This window comes from Xenopus laevis, chromosome 1S (assembly GCF_017654675.1).
Source record: "Xenopus laevis strain J_2021 chromosome 1S, Xenopus_laevis_v10.1, whole genome shotgun sequence".
NCBI lineage: Eukaryota > Metazoa > Chordata > Amphibia > Anura > Pipidae > Xenopus > Xenopus laevis.
The window spans coordinates 59,273,593-59,291,220 of record NC_054372.1 but is presented as its reverse complement, the minus strand read 5'-3'; the positions used below and the strand labels follow the sequence as shown (position 1 = coordinate 59,291,220).

Here is a 17,628-nt window from a genome sequence, read left to right as displayed (position 1 = left end):
AAGCGTCTGATTTATTTGATTAAAAAAAAAAATATATATAGATATATATTGTTACATATTTGCACTCGTTTTGTTTACTTGGACAAGGCATACTGTTGGGAACGTTTTGGTATGTAGTGGCAAATTGATTAGTATGTATGTGTCGGTGCTCTTAACCCTGACAATTTTATTGAACCAATTAATACATTTAAAGCATCCTCAACTTTATGTATTCATTTTGGTTATAAAGATTCAAGATCAAATCGACAAGTCTTATTTTGGAAAAATCAGAAATTGCAGGCCATGTGATCCACTACTGCTTACAATTTGGTAAAGGGGAAGTAATTGCTGATGGATCAACATAGGACACATAAAGGGACATATAATAGGGTAGAGCTAAAGCAGATGTATACAGTGATATAGCAACATTCAGTGAACTGCAGACACTGATTTCTGCATGTGAAATCATAATACCTATTATCTTTACTTAATGCGTCTGTACCAAATACAGAAAGACTATCTATATATATATATAGCTGTATTGATATAACCCAGGGTGCATGTTTTTTCAACAAGTTTACATTTTTGGACCCTGGATTAAAATTGATACAGTATTAGGCAATTGAAGGGCAGGGCATATTTGGTATGTTGGATAACCACTGCAAACATTGCATTTTTTTAGAATGGGAAACATAGTTTCAAAGTGTAAACTACTCTTCACCAACTTCTGGTTTCCACACCTGAGCTGCCACTCCAGCTTTCTTTGCAGAAAATTTCGGCCTTGGAGGAGGAACCAATGCTGATACAGGCGACTCTTGTCTAGGATGCATGGGGTATCCCACAGGTGGAGAGGGCTCTGTTGGTGTGAAGACACTTGATTGAAATGAAGGCTGTGCGCTATAGGATGGCTGAGAGTATGCAGGTGCTGGCTGGAAGTTTGCAGGAGTATTTATTGGTTTTGTAGGCTGAGCTTGTCTTGCAAGAGGCAGATGATCTGATTTTTGTTTGAAGGGTGCTGTTTCTGCAGCATCAGATGGAGGTTGAAAAGTGAATAATGAAGATTTAAGCTGATAAGGCTGATGCTTCATGACCTCAAGAGGGCTGAGTGCTTTCGTAGGCTTTCTTTTTGCAGTTGAGGATACACCTTTGGATGCTGTCTTGTTAGCTGCTGGAGGGTAAAGTGGTGAATGAATTGGATTATATGCCTGTGGAGGAGGGGCCCGTACATTGGATGAATATTTCCATGAACATGGTAAAGATGGTGTTGGGGAGGTTGGTCTAGCTGTGTTGGCTTGTACTGTTGCGGAATCCACTACAAACTTTTCCATCCGAGACTGCCTTTTGGCAAACAGTGCTGCACCTTTACCACTTAAAGCTGGCATTTCATATGCAGGCCCCACACCTCCAGCAACTGCATTGCTGCCTAAAGGAGTTATAGGGGTGTATGTGTGATGTACAGCAGCAGATGCTTTATAAGGCTCTCTAGTAGGACCAGATAAATTAAGAGAATTTGGAGGATTGCTAGCATAGGAAGCGGGATGTGCAATTGTGTCTTGAACTGGACCAGCTTCTTGAGAAATGTTTTGACTTGCGTATATTTGGGTATGTGTAGGAGCAACAATTGGAGGTGCCCATACTGGTGTAACTGGGGTCATGGCTGTAGGAGATTTAACTAAAGGTTTAGGGGCAACAGGTGGAGGTGTTTTTTGCTTGCCTATTTGAACTTGCATAAAATTGCATGCTTCTGCTCCCAAAGTGAGGTAGTCTTCTTCAGGTCCTGATTCATTTCCAGCTGCAGTAATTCGCTTCCCTTCTCTATTTTGAACAAGAGAGAGCAACTCTGGATTAGGGCTTATTTTGGGTTGTTCTTTAAATGTGAACATAGGTTTTGCTGTGTTTCTTCTTCTAGCATCTTGCAGTATTCCTGTTTTGTTTGCAGGAACTGCAATTCTTTCATCTCTAGACGCTATCTGTTCTGCTGGGTAAGAGGGGGACCATACAGCTGCTTGTGCTTTGCCAGCTACAGCTGAAGATACATGGTATAATGGTTCAGGTGGTGGAGTCACAGAAGAATATGGTGGTGGTGCAGGCATATCTGACAATGGGCTGGTTAAATTTCTACTAGAAGCGAATGTAAGTGCAGCTCTGTTCTGCATGCCACCAAATGGTTTTGCAGTTCTGTTTAATGCTGTTGGATTCTGGAGCTCAGAAGGCTGAAAGGAAGGACCAGATTCGTGCACTGAAGCAAATCCATTTTGAATTTTACCTTGGTTGCTGCTCATCTCAATATAACTCTTGCTCACAAGGCTCTGACTTTTAATACTTTCTTTCTGCTGTGATTGATAGGAAATGGCATTATTTATGTTCTCTGTCATAGTGACATTCTCTCCCATACTTTGCCTTCTAGTTTCTTCTTGTTCTGCAGTTATCTCCTCCATTCTTTGCCTCCTCTTAGCAAACATCATGACCCCTTTACCTTTGGTCTCTGGCAGCTGCTCCATTGTTTCAATACTTGTAATTTTATTATGAGCCTCTACAAGACCAGTGTCCCAATCAAAAGTCACAATGTGGGCTTTGCTCTCAGGGTCTGAGAAGAAATCTTCATCTAGATCTGATTCACTAGCTCCATATAATGTAACTTCAAAAGTATTTTCTTTATCTGTTTCGCCTTCGTCGTCTTCGTAATCTTGCTGTTCAAGTTCACCTGTGCCGTAGCTAACTAAAGTATACTTCCTCGCTCTTTGACGACGCTTTTTGAACATCAACACCCCCTTGGATTTTGGGTTTGGAGCTTCTGTCAGCAGAAGGGCAATGCTTTTACATTTAGACTTGGCTTCTTTCACTTGTTTTTCGGACAGGCTTTCACTACGCCTGAGCCCTAAATGAGAGGGGGGCAAAGATATTACAATTAATATTTTTTAGGTTATATGCAATATTTGACTGCAAACAGTAAGTTATATATTATAAATTAACATAGCCTACATTTCTAGACGACTCTTATTCATTCACAACGTCTTTGCAAACTGTTTATTTTTCATTTGTGTGAGTCAGGCTTGTCTACAGGTCACACTGATCTGATTGCAATTTTTTAAATAATGGCATTTGTAGTGTTGTTATTGAACATATAATCAGTTTGCCAAACTAAGGTCAGTCGTGTGCCTTTCAAAAAAAAAAGAAATATTGTTCACAAACTGGGCAACTATAATTGGCATGTGATGTTTAGTTTAGCCATGCAACACTACACTAACATGAAGCTGATTGCACTCATTGGGATTTCATCAGTAAGGTAAGTTTCTTTCTTCTCCTTATGAGGGTTCTTAAGCAATCATTTTTAGCAATCATAATAAAAAATCAAATTCAATCAGATCGAAAAAGATTGCTCGAAATGAAAATCTGGCCAGTGAGCTCGATAGTCGAAGTACTGTCTGTTTAAAAAGTACTTTGACCCCCTAGTTCGTCACCTAAAACCTACCGAGGCCAATGTTAGCCTATGGGGAAGGTCCCCATAGGCTTCCTAACAATTTTCTGGTCGAAGGATAATCCTTCGATCGATGGATTAAAATCCTTCTAATCGTTCGATTCGAAGGATTTAATCGTTGGTCGAACGAATATTCCTTCGATTGTTCGATCGTAGGAATAGCGCTAAATCCTTCGATATTCGAAGTCGAAGGATTTCAATTCAGCAGTCGAATATCGAGGGTTAATTAACCTTCGATATTCGACCATAAGTAAATTTGCCCCAAAGGGAAGAAGGCCATAATATTAATGGATTCTGTGATTAAACCCAAAATAATAAATGAGCAGATTGGCTTGCATGGCCATACCTGAATGAATGAATGAATGTTTAAATCTGGTCAGCAATGCACAGTATTTCTACTTAGGCTATCTTAGTCATATAGTCATACATAATGGTGTAGTGATATGAATTTGCATTCTTCGAGTAAAAAGCGGGAAATAGAAATAAAACAATCTAAGATCTAAAGTTAAAGGGGTGGTTCACCTTTAAGTTAACTTTTAGTATGTTGTAAAATGGCTAATTCTGAGCAACTTTTCAACTGGCCTTCATTTTTTATAGTTTTTGAATTACTTGCCTTCTTCTTCTAATTCTGTCCAACTTCCAAATGGGGGTCACTGACCCCCATCTAAAGACAGATTCTCTGTAAGGCTAACACTATATTGTTATTGCTATTTTGTATTACTCATCTTTCCATTCAGGCCCTCTCTTATTCATATTCCAGTCTTTTATTCAAACCAACGCATGTGCAGGGTGATGTGGACCTTAGCAACCAGATTGCTGACATTTCAAACTGGAGAGTAGCTGAATAAAAGCAAAACAACTCAATAATCACAAAAAATAAAAAATTTAAACCAATTGTCTCAGAATATCACTCTCTACATCATACTAAAAATTAATTTAAAGGAAAACAACCCCTTTAATTTATACCTGCTGAATACATGCTACAGTCTGTGTCCTATCATTTTTAGTTCTGCTTTCAGGAAAATTCCTCAATATACAGTATATATGTATTGCTGAAATAAATTATGCTACTTTAATATTTAAAATATGTGTACTTATTATATCATTATGTTATGTATGCATTATGTGTTTTTTCTTATCATTTGCACAGTCGCCAAGTTCCCTACCCAACCCTATAGAAGGATTGCAATTTCTATGTGCAGACTATTTTACAGTTTATTAATTGTTTCAAGTTTGTGTAAAAGACTATCCCATGTCATAAACTTATAGTTCTTTATATAATATGCACTGTACAACATCCACTGTACTGTACTTATTTGCCATACTGTTGTGCATAAAGGTTGAGCTACTTAAGTGAAAGAAAGTTGGCAGCCCTCTCACAGTGATCCATACATACAAAGTTAGTGCTGGTAGCTCTATATAGCCATGGAGTTTTCTTCAGATTCATAGTGACGGCATTACAAAGCATTCCAAATGTGTACTTGGCACCACATGCCTAATTAGAAGCCCAGAGCATACTATGAATGTGTAGTAATCCTACACAGAGAATACTGGCCAAAATCAGAAATATATTGAGCCACTGTGGACAACAAAGAGGTTTTAAGGGAATAACTACAAAAAAGTAGTAGTAGTAGAGGAAAAAGGGTTGCACAAGAAACTATTTATATGTTCCCACAAGAACTGCAGATATTCTAGGAAAAATGTTGATGGAAATGTTGTGTTAGGGTTAGTCAAACAAAACTATGTTCTGGGACTGGTTCTTCATTGTCTTGGCTGTTTCTGTATTGTTACAAGGATAACAACTGAAAATAAAAGACCGGCTTCAATTACCCAAATTACCCATTACTCATTACTCAGTATTACCCAACGCTTTAGCCAATATAGTAATCACATTTACTCAACAGGCACATGTTGCTTACTATGTCAGCAGATTATAGAATACAGAGGAAACAGTAAATGAATGAAAGAAAGATTTACATTTTCCATAACAAGGATTCAAAAACTGGTTCCCATGCTGCTTAGGATTGTCTTCCTACGGTAGATAATATTAAATAAGACTTGGTGTGGAATTAATTCCAAACAAATTTTAGGGTAGCAAAGTTCAGTCCTAGATTTAAAAAAATTAGACTTGAAAAAAAGCATTAAGAAATCTGAACATATAATTATTAATGCGTAGGGATGTTATAATTGGTGTTTAATAAATTAGGTTATTGGAATTCACCTTGGTGTTCCATGACGTTGTACCTACGTATCGCAATGAACAGTAACACATAAGTGCCTTCTAATATTGCTCTATATTTGCTAAATGTTACATAAATAAAATAATATGCATTTATTAGTAGTAGGAAACTGTTATGTATAAATGATGAATAACTTTTGGCCCTCAGTGTAGTCTCTGATTAGGTAACAGAATACATCTCCAGCAGTTAGCAGCACTCAAATATAACGATAAAAAAATTAGTACTCACTAGAAATGGATGAACGGCTGACATTTTGGAATGAGTAAATGTTGAGAAGGAAGTGCTTTTGTTTTTTTTTTAATTTTTTAAAATGTCAGATTTTACATAAACACTGAGAATAGTTATTCGTTGCTTATCTAATAATAATACTGATATTATATATATATATATATATATATATATATATATATATATATATATATATATATATTTTATTAGGTAAGCAATGAATAACGATACTGGTGAGTCAGCTTTCTAGAGTTAAAAGATTGGTGAATAAGATGTGCCAGAAATTCAGAGATAGAGGCTATCCAGAGAAAGTGATATGCAAGGCCCAGCACAGAGTTAGTCATCCAAGGGTTAAAAAACCACAGGGAGGACAGATTCCGTTTGTGACACAATTTTCTTGCAACAGCGCCTCTGTAAGTAAGATATTACGAAAACATTGGTATATTTTGAGTAATGCCTATCCTACAGTACAGGAATTTAAATCAATGGTCTCTTATCGTAAGGGTAGGACAATAGGATCCTTAGTGACCTCTTCCAATCTCAGGATTAAGAAAAAAGCTAAAGAGACCTTTTTGGGAGTCAAGTTGAAAGGCATGTATCCCTGCTTGAACTGCACCCAATGTCCTTTTGTGTACAAGGGAAAACAATTTGTTCGTCCCTTAACAGGACATAGTGTGCAGTTACGGGATTATTACACGTGTATTTCCAAATTTGTGATATACGTGCTGATCTGTCCGTGTGGTCTCATTTACATAGGTGAGACCAGGCAGATGGTAAAGTCACGTATATCACAACATAGGTCAGCCATTAATTTGGACAAGACGTTATTACCTGTTTCAAAAGAGCACAGACTTGAAATCGTGGTTCTGGGTCATTTTCTAGCCTCAATATATCTCTAAACTCATCTGAGACCTTGAGCGAACCATTTATCATGGTCATTCATTTTGAAATAACTTTTTATATCATGTAGAAGAGTATTCGTTTTTTTCATTTATTCTTGCTCTGCAGTCCTTAACACAACATTAAGGGGCAGGTTTATCAAGGGTCAAATTTCAAAGTAATGGGAGTTTTTTTTAACTCTCATTACTTCAAAATTCGAATAAAAAAAAAGACCAAGTTTTTAACTTCAGATGAATAGGCTGTATTTGAATCATTCCAATCGAAGTTTTAGCGCATTCGATCAAATTCGAATTGAAGGCTTTGCCCCAAAAAACGTTGATTTTTCAAAGTCCACCAAATGACTCCAAATAGGTTCTAGGAGGTCCCCCATAGAGTAAAACAGCAATTCATCAGGCTTTTGGTCGAATGGTCGAAGTCGAAGTTTTAAAGAGACAGTACATTTTTGAATTTTGGCCTATTTGATAGTCGAAGTACACAAAAATAGCTTGAAATTCGTATTTTTTACTTAGGATTTTCAATTCGACCCTTGGTAAATCTGCCCCTAAGACTGCTCTTTCTAGTGTGCACTAAATGATTGAGACGTCCACAAAGCAGTAAGTGTAGGGAAGTAGGGTTTTTTTAACCTTCTCTAGGTATTGTATTAGGCTCATACTTGGTTCCAAGTCCTAGAGGGCAGGGTCAGTGAGGTTTATGGGTAGGAAGAGATGTTCTCTATCCAGGTGTAGGCACCTCTGGGGTGGGGAGTACACAACAAAAACAGGTTATTCCCACTGGCCAGGGGTGTCAGCTTCATTTAGTCAGTCATAGTAATTAGCAAATCTGTCCCATTCCACTTTGCCTAAAAATTTGCGAAACTATGAGAAAATTCTCAAAACACTATAAAGTCTATGGGCGACTTTTTTGTCTATTGTCTGACTTTTCTGTCTACCCCTGGACTTTTTTGTCTACCGTGAGATATTCTGTGAATCAATTTTGTCTTCTGTGCGACAATTTTGTCTTCTGTGCGACAAGTCACCAAGCATGGTGACTTTTTGGAGCTGTTCTGAAAAACCTTTCACCGGTGAAACCATACATGGTGAAAAAATGTTCTCATCACTAGTCAATAACATAGAGAAGCAGTCATGTTAGGCATGTGCACTGTTTGAGGAGAAGCAACTAATACCCCAGACATTTCTGCAAGTGTAGGGATGATTATTGTCCTCTTATGCAGTATATTGTGGTGAGACTTTAGATATGTAGTATTAATGGGTTTAAATCTTTTTTCCTCTATGATATACTATAGATTATGACAATGGTTTATGAGTAGTGTTTCTAAGAACAGATTATCACTAAAATGATAAAGCTAATCTTGCGTTATAAGGGGACTCCATGCCGGTACAATGTACTGGGAACATCGAATGCAAGTGAGCTGTATCTACACATGCCACTGTGTCCAGTAAATTGTATTGGTGTTAATGTTAAAGTCATCAGAAGTGATGTCATAAATGTATGATTAGAGATGTCGCGAACTGTTCGCCGGCGAACTTGTTCGCGCGAACATCGGGTGTTCGCGCTCGCCGGAAGTTCGCGAACGTCGCGCGACGTTCGCCATTGTTGGCGCTTTTTTTTGCCCTCTCACCCCAGACCAGCAGGTACATGGCAGCCAATCAGGAAGCTCTCCCCTGGACCACTCCCCTTCCCTATAAAAACCGAAGCCCTGCAGCGTTTTTTCACTCTGCCTGTGTGTGCTGAAGAGATAGTGTAGGGAGAGAGCTGCTGCCTGTTAGTGATTTCAGGGACAGTTGAAAGTTTGCTGGCTAGTAATCGTTTTGATACTGCTCTGTTATTGGAGGGACAGAAGTCTGCAGGGGTTTGAGGGACATTTAAGCTTAGGTAGCTTTGCTGGCTAGTAATCTACCTTCTACTGCAGTGCTCTGTATGTAGCTGCAGTGGGCAGCTGTCCTGCTTCTGATCTCATCTGCTGACTGCTGCAATAACAGTAGTCCTTGTAAGGACTGCTTTTATTTATTTTTTTGTTGTTTTACTACTACTACTACTACTACTATAAGAGCCCAGTGCTATTAGTCTAGCAGTGTTGGGGAGTGGGACTGGTGTGCTAATCTGCTGCTCCTAGTAGTTCAGCAGCACCAACTTTAATTTTTTTTTTTTAATATTCATTTTTTTTTTATTTTACTTTTTTTTATTTTACTACCGCTGTAGTAGTGTATAAGTTGACCTTTTAGGCATTATTTGCCCTGTAGGCATTATTTGCACACTGTTTTCTTCAACCCGCCATCTAGCTGTGTGACCTTGTTCACATTCTGTCTAAATATCCATAATATTACCGTCTCCAGAAAAAACACCGGAGTGACTTTTTTCAAGCAGCCATAATATATTTTACGTAATCCGTATCCACCGCTGTAGTAGTGTATACGTTGACCTTGTAGGCATTATTTGCACACTGTTTTCTTCAACCCGCCATCTAGCTGTGTGACCTTGTTCACATTCTGTCTAAATATCCATAATATTACCGTCTCCAGAAAAAACACCGGAGTGACTTTTTTCAAGCAGCCATAATATATTTTACGTAATCCGTATCCACCGCTGTAGTAGTGTATACGTTGACCTTGTAGGCATTGTTTGCCCAGTTTTTTTGGCCGCAGCCACTGAAGCACAGAGGCCAGAAAAAATATGCCATATAAATGCTGAAAATAGTAATTTTTTGCCATACGTTGACTCAACGTATATGGCAAAAAATGACTATTTTCAGCATTTATATGGCATATTTTTTCTGGCAACTGTGCTTCAGTGGCTGCGACCAAAAAAATGCATATTTTCTGCATTTATATGGCATAATTTTTCTGGCCTCTGTGCTTCAGTGGCTGCAACCAAAAAAATTTATATTTTCAGCATTTATATGGCATAATTTTTCTGGCAACTGTGCTTCAGTGGCTGCGACCAAAAAAATGCATATTTTCTGCATTTATATGGCATAATTTTTCTGGCCTCTGTGCTTCAGTGGCTGCAACCAAAAAAATTTATATTTTCAGCATTTATATGGCATAATTTTTTCTGGCAACTGTGCTTCAGTGGCTGCGTCCAAAAAAACTGGGCAAACAATGTCTACAAGGTCAACGTATGGCGAAAAATTACTATTTTCAGCATTTATATGGCATATTTTTCTGGCAACTGTGCTTCAGTGGCTGCGTCCAAAAAAACTGGGCAAACAATGCCTACAAGGTCAACGTATGGCAGTTGTTTAAAGAGAACAGTAGATTACTAGCCAGCAAAGCTACCTAAGCTAAAATGTCCCTCAAATCCCTGCAGACTTCTGTCCCTCCAATACAGAGCAGTATCAAGCAGATTACTAGCCAGCAAGCTTACTATCATCTGTCCCTGAAATCACTAACAGCTCTCCCCCTACACTATCTCTTCCAAGTACACACAGGCAGATTTTTCAGATACATTTTTGCCCTTGATCCCCCTCTGGCATGCCACTGTCCAGGTCGTTGCACCCTTTAAACAACTTTAAAATCATTTTTCTGGCCAGAAATGTCTTTTCTAGATGTTAAAGTTCGCCTTCCCATTGAAGTCTATGGGGTTCGCGAACCGTTCGCGAACCGCTCGCATTTTTGCGCAAGTTCGCGAATATGTTCGCGAACTTTTTTTCCGACGTTCGCTACATCCCTATGTATGATGCAAGAGATTTAAAATAGCATATTGGTGAACTATGTACAGTTGCAGCATGCTATTCATTCGGCACCGGCAATGACACTGATTTTAAAAAATGTATTGATATTGCATCTGAATTTTACACATTACACTTGCTGTTTATATGAGCCCTTATACGTCCAATGCTGTATTGTGAAGGTATGGGCTAGTTGCTGCTATGACATCATTTTGAATTGAAGAGCAGTTGCATGTATATTACATATCTCCCAACATTTTGGAAATAGAAAGAGGGGCAAAAAAGATTTGTGCACTTATTGTGGCGAAATTATTTGACCACGCCAATTTTGTAGCCACACCCCCTAATTACTGTGTTAATTTTACAAAATTGTACACATTTCTGTGGTTTTTATGTGTTATTACTGTTTTGCTAATGAAGGTGGATTGCCCTTTAGGGAGGAACTCCACGGGCTATTTTGGCATGATCCGACGTGCTGCGCAAAAACGCAGACGTCAAGTCGGATGCGACGGAAATAAGGTAAGCAACAGGAACGTTGGATGATGTTGCAGCATTCGCTAGACACGACACGACTGTCTAATGCAGATGCTGCATCTACATCCATCAGTCGTGTCGCGTCAGATGAATACTGCAACTTCAGACGACATTTCCATCTCTTACCTTATTTCCGTCGTATCCAACTTGACGCCTGCATTTTTGGGCAGCGTGTCGGATTGCGACGAAATCGCCAGTGGAGTTCCTCCCTTAAGCTGCAAGTCACAGTTTCCCCAATAGATCTGCTTATCTTAAATTGTTACAATTGTTTCTTTGCTTATCTTAAATTGTTACAAAAGTATCTAAGTACACCTGCCACTCTGGGCTCTCTGCTAAAAGCCAAATAAGTTTCAGAAACATTGTATCTTTTTCTGGCTGTTCAGTGGAGAAGATCAAAGAGAAAGTCGGGACATTTCAGTAACAATCCGGGACTGCCAGCTGAGCTGTCAAAATCGGGACTGTCCTTCAAATAGGAAATTTGGGAGGTATGGTATTATGGTATTATCAGATGCGCTTCTCCCACATGGCCACAATTACCCTAGAATTACAGGATAAAACAATGCATTGTGGGCAAAAAAATATGGCGAGTTGCATCTGAAATTGCACTTTACAGCTACTAGGTCACTTTGCAGGAAAGAGATACTGTATATATATATATATTTCTCAAATATTCCCTGTTAATTTTACATAATTTTCACAAAACATGTTTTTCAAAGGTTTCATTTAATTTAAGTCTTGTCTTTTTCTTTGCTGTATTGTAAATCCAGTGAGAGCTCCTAGCAGCTGATAATACAAACAATTACTTTTAGAAAGACCAGTAGCCCACACAGGCAGGCAGTTGCTCTTCCAATGAATTTGTTGATTTTTAGAGTTTTGAAACAAGATATTTTCAGTCCAGTGGCATGTGTATTTATTCAACTTAAGAGTTCCAAGGGTATAAAAGTGATTATTATATAAACATGTTATTCATCTGATGAGGATCTTATTTTCCATACTGTGCTCCAGGTATGAAATTATTATGAAAAAATGGTAAAATGCTTTCTTATGTTTACCAAGTGATAAAGCTTGAATGGACGTGATCTCCGATGCAGGAGTAAGGTCAAACATACAGAGACTAACTAGAGGGCCAAATTGTACTGATGCTTACTATTGGTTGATAGGCTAAATGGTAATATATAGGTGGGACCTCAAAACAACAATGTAAAAAGAGGGAAAACTTAAAATCAGGGGATGTAAAATTGAGGTTTCACTGTACTGTATATGCCAACAGTAAGTCTAAGTTATAGTATAAAATCTGTTTGCAAATAACATTCTAATATAAAGCAAACCCAACAACTTGAAAAGGAGGCTTAATCCTCACCTGAATGAACCCAATACAGGTATGGGATCCATTTTCCGGAAACCCGTTATCCAGAAAGCTCAGAATTACGGATTTTGTTATAATGCAATTATCCAAATTTTTAGAAAATGATTTCCTTTTTCTCTATAATAACAATAGTAATAATAATAAAACAGTACCTTGTACTTGATCCGAAAATAAGATATTTTTTGGAAGCAAAACCAGCCTATTGAGTTTATTTAATGTTTAAATGATTTTTTAGTAGACTTGGGTATGGAGATACAAATTATGGAAAGACCCATTATCAGGAAAACCCCAGGTACTGAGCATTCTGGATAACAGGTCCCATACCTGTGACATTCTAATATCTAACTAAACTCCATGGTATTAACATTTGTCTAGTAATGCTATTAATACTTTTATGCATTGCCCAACATTAGGTATAGCGTATAGGGTTATAGCTTTCCTTTTATATATTACATTATTAGGCTGAAATACTAAGGAAAATGCATTATACAACATTAGTATTACAGACATATACTAACTGCAGGAGGGTTATAGTGATGGGCGAATTTCTCCCGTTTTGCTTTGACGGAAAATGAGCGAAATTTGCGAAAAAGCGAAAAGTTGCGCCAGTGTAAATTTTTATGCCAGCCTTGAATAATGTTGACGTGTGGCGAATTCGTTCCAGTCGAATTTATTCACTAGAGGATTATAGCTTTCCTTTTATATATTACATTATTGGGCTGAAATAACAAGGATTATGCATTACACAACATTAGTATTACAGACATATACTCATTGCAATAGATCTATATCATTCTTTTTTATACTACAATATTGGACTGAATTAACAAGGATTAGGCACACGTGCTGGCCTGCTGAAGACGTAACCATACTATATGCTTCCACCTATCCCTTGTGCAGTGCAGATATGGGATCTGTTATCTGGAAACCCGCAATGCCGAAAATTCTGAATTACGGAAAGGCTGTCTCCCATAGACTCCATTATTATAAAATAATCCAAATCTTGATTCCCCTTTTCTCTGTAATAATAAAACAGCACCTTGTACTTGATCCCAACTAAGATATAATTAATCCTTATTTGGAAGCAGGACCAGCCTATTGGGTTTATTTAATGTTTACATCATTTTCTAGTAGACAAAGTATGAAACTCTATATTACAGAAAGATCCCTTATCTGGAAAACCCCAGGTCTCATGCATTCTGGATAACAGGTCCCATACCTGTAGTAAATGCAATTTGTGCCTTTTACAAGTAGCACCTATATTGCCTCAAGAATGAGGTGCAAGAAGTGGACCCATGCAGCCCCCTTTTTGGCATGTGCAATTTGCAGTCAACCAGCCTCAGGTGCAAAGCTTCACCTGGTGCCATTTTTTGTGCCTATTTTTTTGCATCTTGCTTCCCCTGTTGTTTAATATGTAGGCATAATATTGATACACCTTTGTGTAAATATTGAACATTTTAAATGGACAAAGCAGAACTTTAAATGATGGGTCTCCTATCACTCCAGCAGGTGATCCTTTACATGGCAAACTCCATGGTTGGCATGCGTTCCCCTGTGCACAGTTGTTAGGAAGCTCAGTGTCAGAAGTGCAATCTGCTGAGTATGCAAGCTGTAGTGATTAACCAAACTGTGTGCAGCTCAGGGGATTTAAATAGCACGGGTGAGGCAATTCCACATCCATTCAGGCATGTCAATCTGGAATGGGATATACTGGAAATGCTGTGAGTATTTTGTTGCATTGGCCACAAATCTACCATTTGCCTCCCTTCCATCATTGTCTATATAAACTGTTCTTTAGTCTATTCTATGAACTGCATGAAGATATTGAAGTCTGCGAAAACCCAACGTTTTACAACTGTGTTGGAATAGAAGACATTTTTTAACTAAGAATTTCTAGTGCTTTTTGAAGTAAGGGTATATAATAAATGGTTGCCAATGAAAAGTTAATATTGATCATGTTGTTTTTCCTTCTTAAAACTATAAGCAATGGACTGTGTATCATTTTGTATAATTATTTTGTATAATTATCCTATACTTACAGGCAATCTTGCAGTCCTCCAGCTGTTGCTGAACTACAGTTAGCATCTAATGAGGCCAGCGAAGGATTCTGGGAGTTTAATCTCAGCAACAACAAGAGCGCCACATCAATTCAACTGTCGCTGGACAACAGCCTGACTCTTTCATCAGCTGAAGGCTGATAGGGTATGCTGGGAAGTAAAGTCCAATAACAGTGGAATGGCTGCCAGATGGAATGTCCTAGACTAAATAATTAGGATTAGTGATGGACGAATTTAACATTCGCGAAACAGCGAAAAATTTGCGAAACGGCGTCCATTTTTTTGCCACCAGCAAATTTTCACGCCAGTTTCGCTAATTTATTCGGCAGTGGCGAATCGCTGCAATTCGCCCATGGCGAATAAATTAGCCCATCATTAATTAGGATGCTCTGAGGCTTTAATTTTTTTTTATCTGGATACATTATCTGAAAACCCGTTATCTAGTAAACTCTGATTTAAGGCGATCTCCCAAGGAAAATGATTTCCTTTTTCACTGTAATAATAAAACTGTAACTTGTACTTGATCCGAAATAAGATATAATTAATCCTTAATGGAAGCAAAACCAGCCTGTTGGGTTTATTTACTGTTTACATGATTTTCTAGTAGATTTAGGTATTAAGATCCAAATTACAGAAAGATCCATTATCTGGAAAACCCCAGGTCTTGATCATTCTGGATAACAGGTCCCATACCTGTACTGTAACACAGATACAACAATACATATTTGTATTTTAAAGATTATTACAAATCTATTAGAAAACTCCATGCTACTGGTTACAATACTGATGTTCAGTGACTTTAGCATAGTCAGCATGTAGTGTAAGTCAGCATCAAACTGCTCCTCAGAATAGATTTTGTGGCTGACCTCTAAAGGCAGCCAGCAGAAGATATAGTACGAGACAGTCGAGAAAAGTGCCACTAAATGGAAAGGATCATGTAACTGGAAATGCACATGCTGGTGTCTGTCAAACTACTTTCTGCAAGAATCATCAAGCTTTCCAGCCAGTCTGCCTTGTGGCTTAACAGGGCATCTGTAAGGCTTCATCTTTATATATTTCTACTTTATACATTTAGAGCCCTGTGCTTTAAACATCCTTGGACCATGCACCAAAGGTGCCGTTTCGTGCTGAAAATTCAGATGAATATGACAGTTAAAAAAGGAACTGTAAGCAAAATTTAAAGAGATGTTTTTAAAAATGAAATGCAAAAGACTTAAGAGTCAGAACATTCCACAGAAAATGAAAGACAGTGTAGATCAGTGCAGAGGAATGAGGCATAAAACAGTAAACTTACTTGCATGCCTCGCCCTATGTTTCTGAGGTCTTGTGTGATCCCTTTCTGCCTGTTGATCCTCCTCTCCTTGCTCTGATTCTTCTGCTGTGATTCCAAAGGAGACAGCAGCAGGAGGTGCCTCCAACTGCCCTCCTTCCTCTTTAGATTCAACACACCCCCTGTCAGATAGAGACTCAGACTCTTCCTTCTCTATACCAGAGCAGTCTAAGATCAGCTGAACTCTGGGGAAAGATGGATCATCTGCTTCTACTGTTTGGATGATTTTTGTCTCTTGCCTGCCCGCAATCGGGAATGTTGTAGATGACATATGGGCAGGTCCCTCTTTCTGATTAAGGCAAATTTCACTCAAAGAAGCAGTTTCATTATTCTGCACATTTCCTTTTATTTCTGATGGGGTCCCATTTTCTGCACCCAAAACTGTTAAAATAGGTGCACCAGATCCGACATGCATATCTGCAGAGAGGGAGAGTTGAAGTTCAATCACTGCACCTTGCCTTCCTTCTCCATGTTTTTCTATCACAGGAATAAAAGCTCTTGGTGTTTCAGTCATTTTGGGTGTCATTTTGTGGCACTGAAGTATGTTTTTGTCATTCTGCTCCCCTGTGTCTTGTATTTCCGAAACATTATTTTCAGAAAGGGTTTCTGGACCAGGCCGGATTTGCAACGTGATACTCTGTGTATACTCTTCTTCTTGGATATTTGCATCTTTTCCGTTCTTCACTTCAGATAAAGTAGCCTTAGTCAGTGCTCTGTGACATGAGGAGAAAACAAAAGCTTAGTTCTAATCACATTCATTGTCATTTTGAATATTACATCCAATTAACGCAGGACATAAATCAGAACCCCTAAACATATTCTGCATTTATGATAATCACTTGTTTCATTTCATATGGGATCCATATTGGCTGTACATTTTAGTATCTCATTATCTGTGCACTGCTAGGCGGTTTCCCCTCCAATGTTAAATAGTATTAAAAAAAAATTTAAGAAAAGGTCTTTGCACTAGAAGCCACGAAAACGTACAATAAGCACATAATCAATGCAATGTACCCCTTCCAAAAAGTCATTACATTAAAATGAAAAATTGAGCATGAGTCTAACTTTATAGGAAGTAATTGGTCAGATACAGTAGGAACAATATTTATTTTAAATCCAGGTTATCTCTTGTAAGCTCTTGTAAAAAGGGCACTTCCCATATTGTTTCCTAACAATAACAAATTGTAATTGTGAATTGATTTTGAAGAAATGTTTGTAAACGTAAACCGCTAGGTCTTGTATTTGTATCCCTTTACTCTCTAAAGCGATGCAGAAACGATGGCTCTATTAAAATAATAATATGCAGAAAAAACCTTTTTTGTGCATACATTTGGTACCTTGCATGCATACATGTAAGACAGAGCAAGAAACATGACAAGTGGTAGTTTTTTGTCTTTGTATAACTCTGTAATGTGAAGATAAGGAACTGCTGCCCCGCCTGGATTTAGCACACACATATATTGACCATATTATTTAATTTAGTCTGTTCTGATAAAACAGTTTTTCTGTACAGTGTGAGGCCGGTGATAAAGCATTTGGTTCAATGACACATTAATTGCATTGCTCATCTTTAAGGGTTTAAGCAGACGGGATTTGGGGAGATTTAGTCGCCTGGCGACTAATCGCCTCTTCTGCGGGGCGACCAGGCCTGGATTTGTGGTGAGGCCACATAGGCCTGGGCCTAGGGCGGCAAGACTGTAGGGCGGCATGCCGCACAGCCGCCTGCATCTCACACACACATGTGAGGGGGAACAGGGGTTTCCGCATGACGTTTCTGAGCACTAGGACCTATCGGCGTGCCACTGGCGGGCACTAGGACCCAGTGGCATAGAACGGCCTTGGGGCCCCG

General features: G+C 38.4%; 1 protein-coding gene across 1 annotated transcript in view; it reads right to left on the bottom strand.

Moving 5' to 3' along the window:
- synpo2.S (synaptopodin 2 S homeolog) overlaps positions 1-17,628 on the bottom strand; it is a 163,335-nt gene that overhangs the window by 20,066 nt on the left and 125,641 nt on the right. The window contains exons 3-4 of the mRNA XM_018243370.2: positions 15,744-16,492; positions 720-2,857 (exon numbers count right to left, since the gene is read on the bottom strand). Of these exons, the coding sequence (XP_018098859.2) occupies positions 720-2,857; positions 15,744-16,492 (2,887 nt within the window). The remainder of the gene's footprint in view (positions 1-719; positions 2,858-15,743; positions 16,493-17,628) is intronic.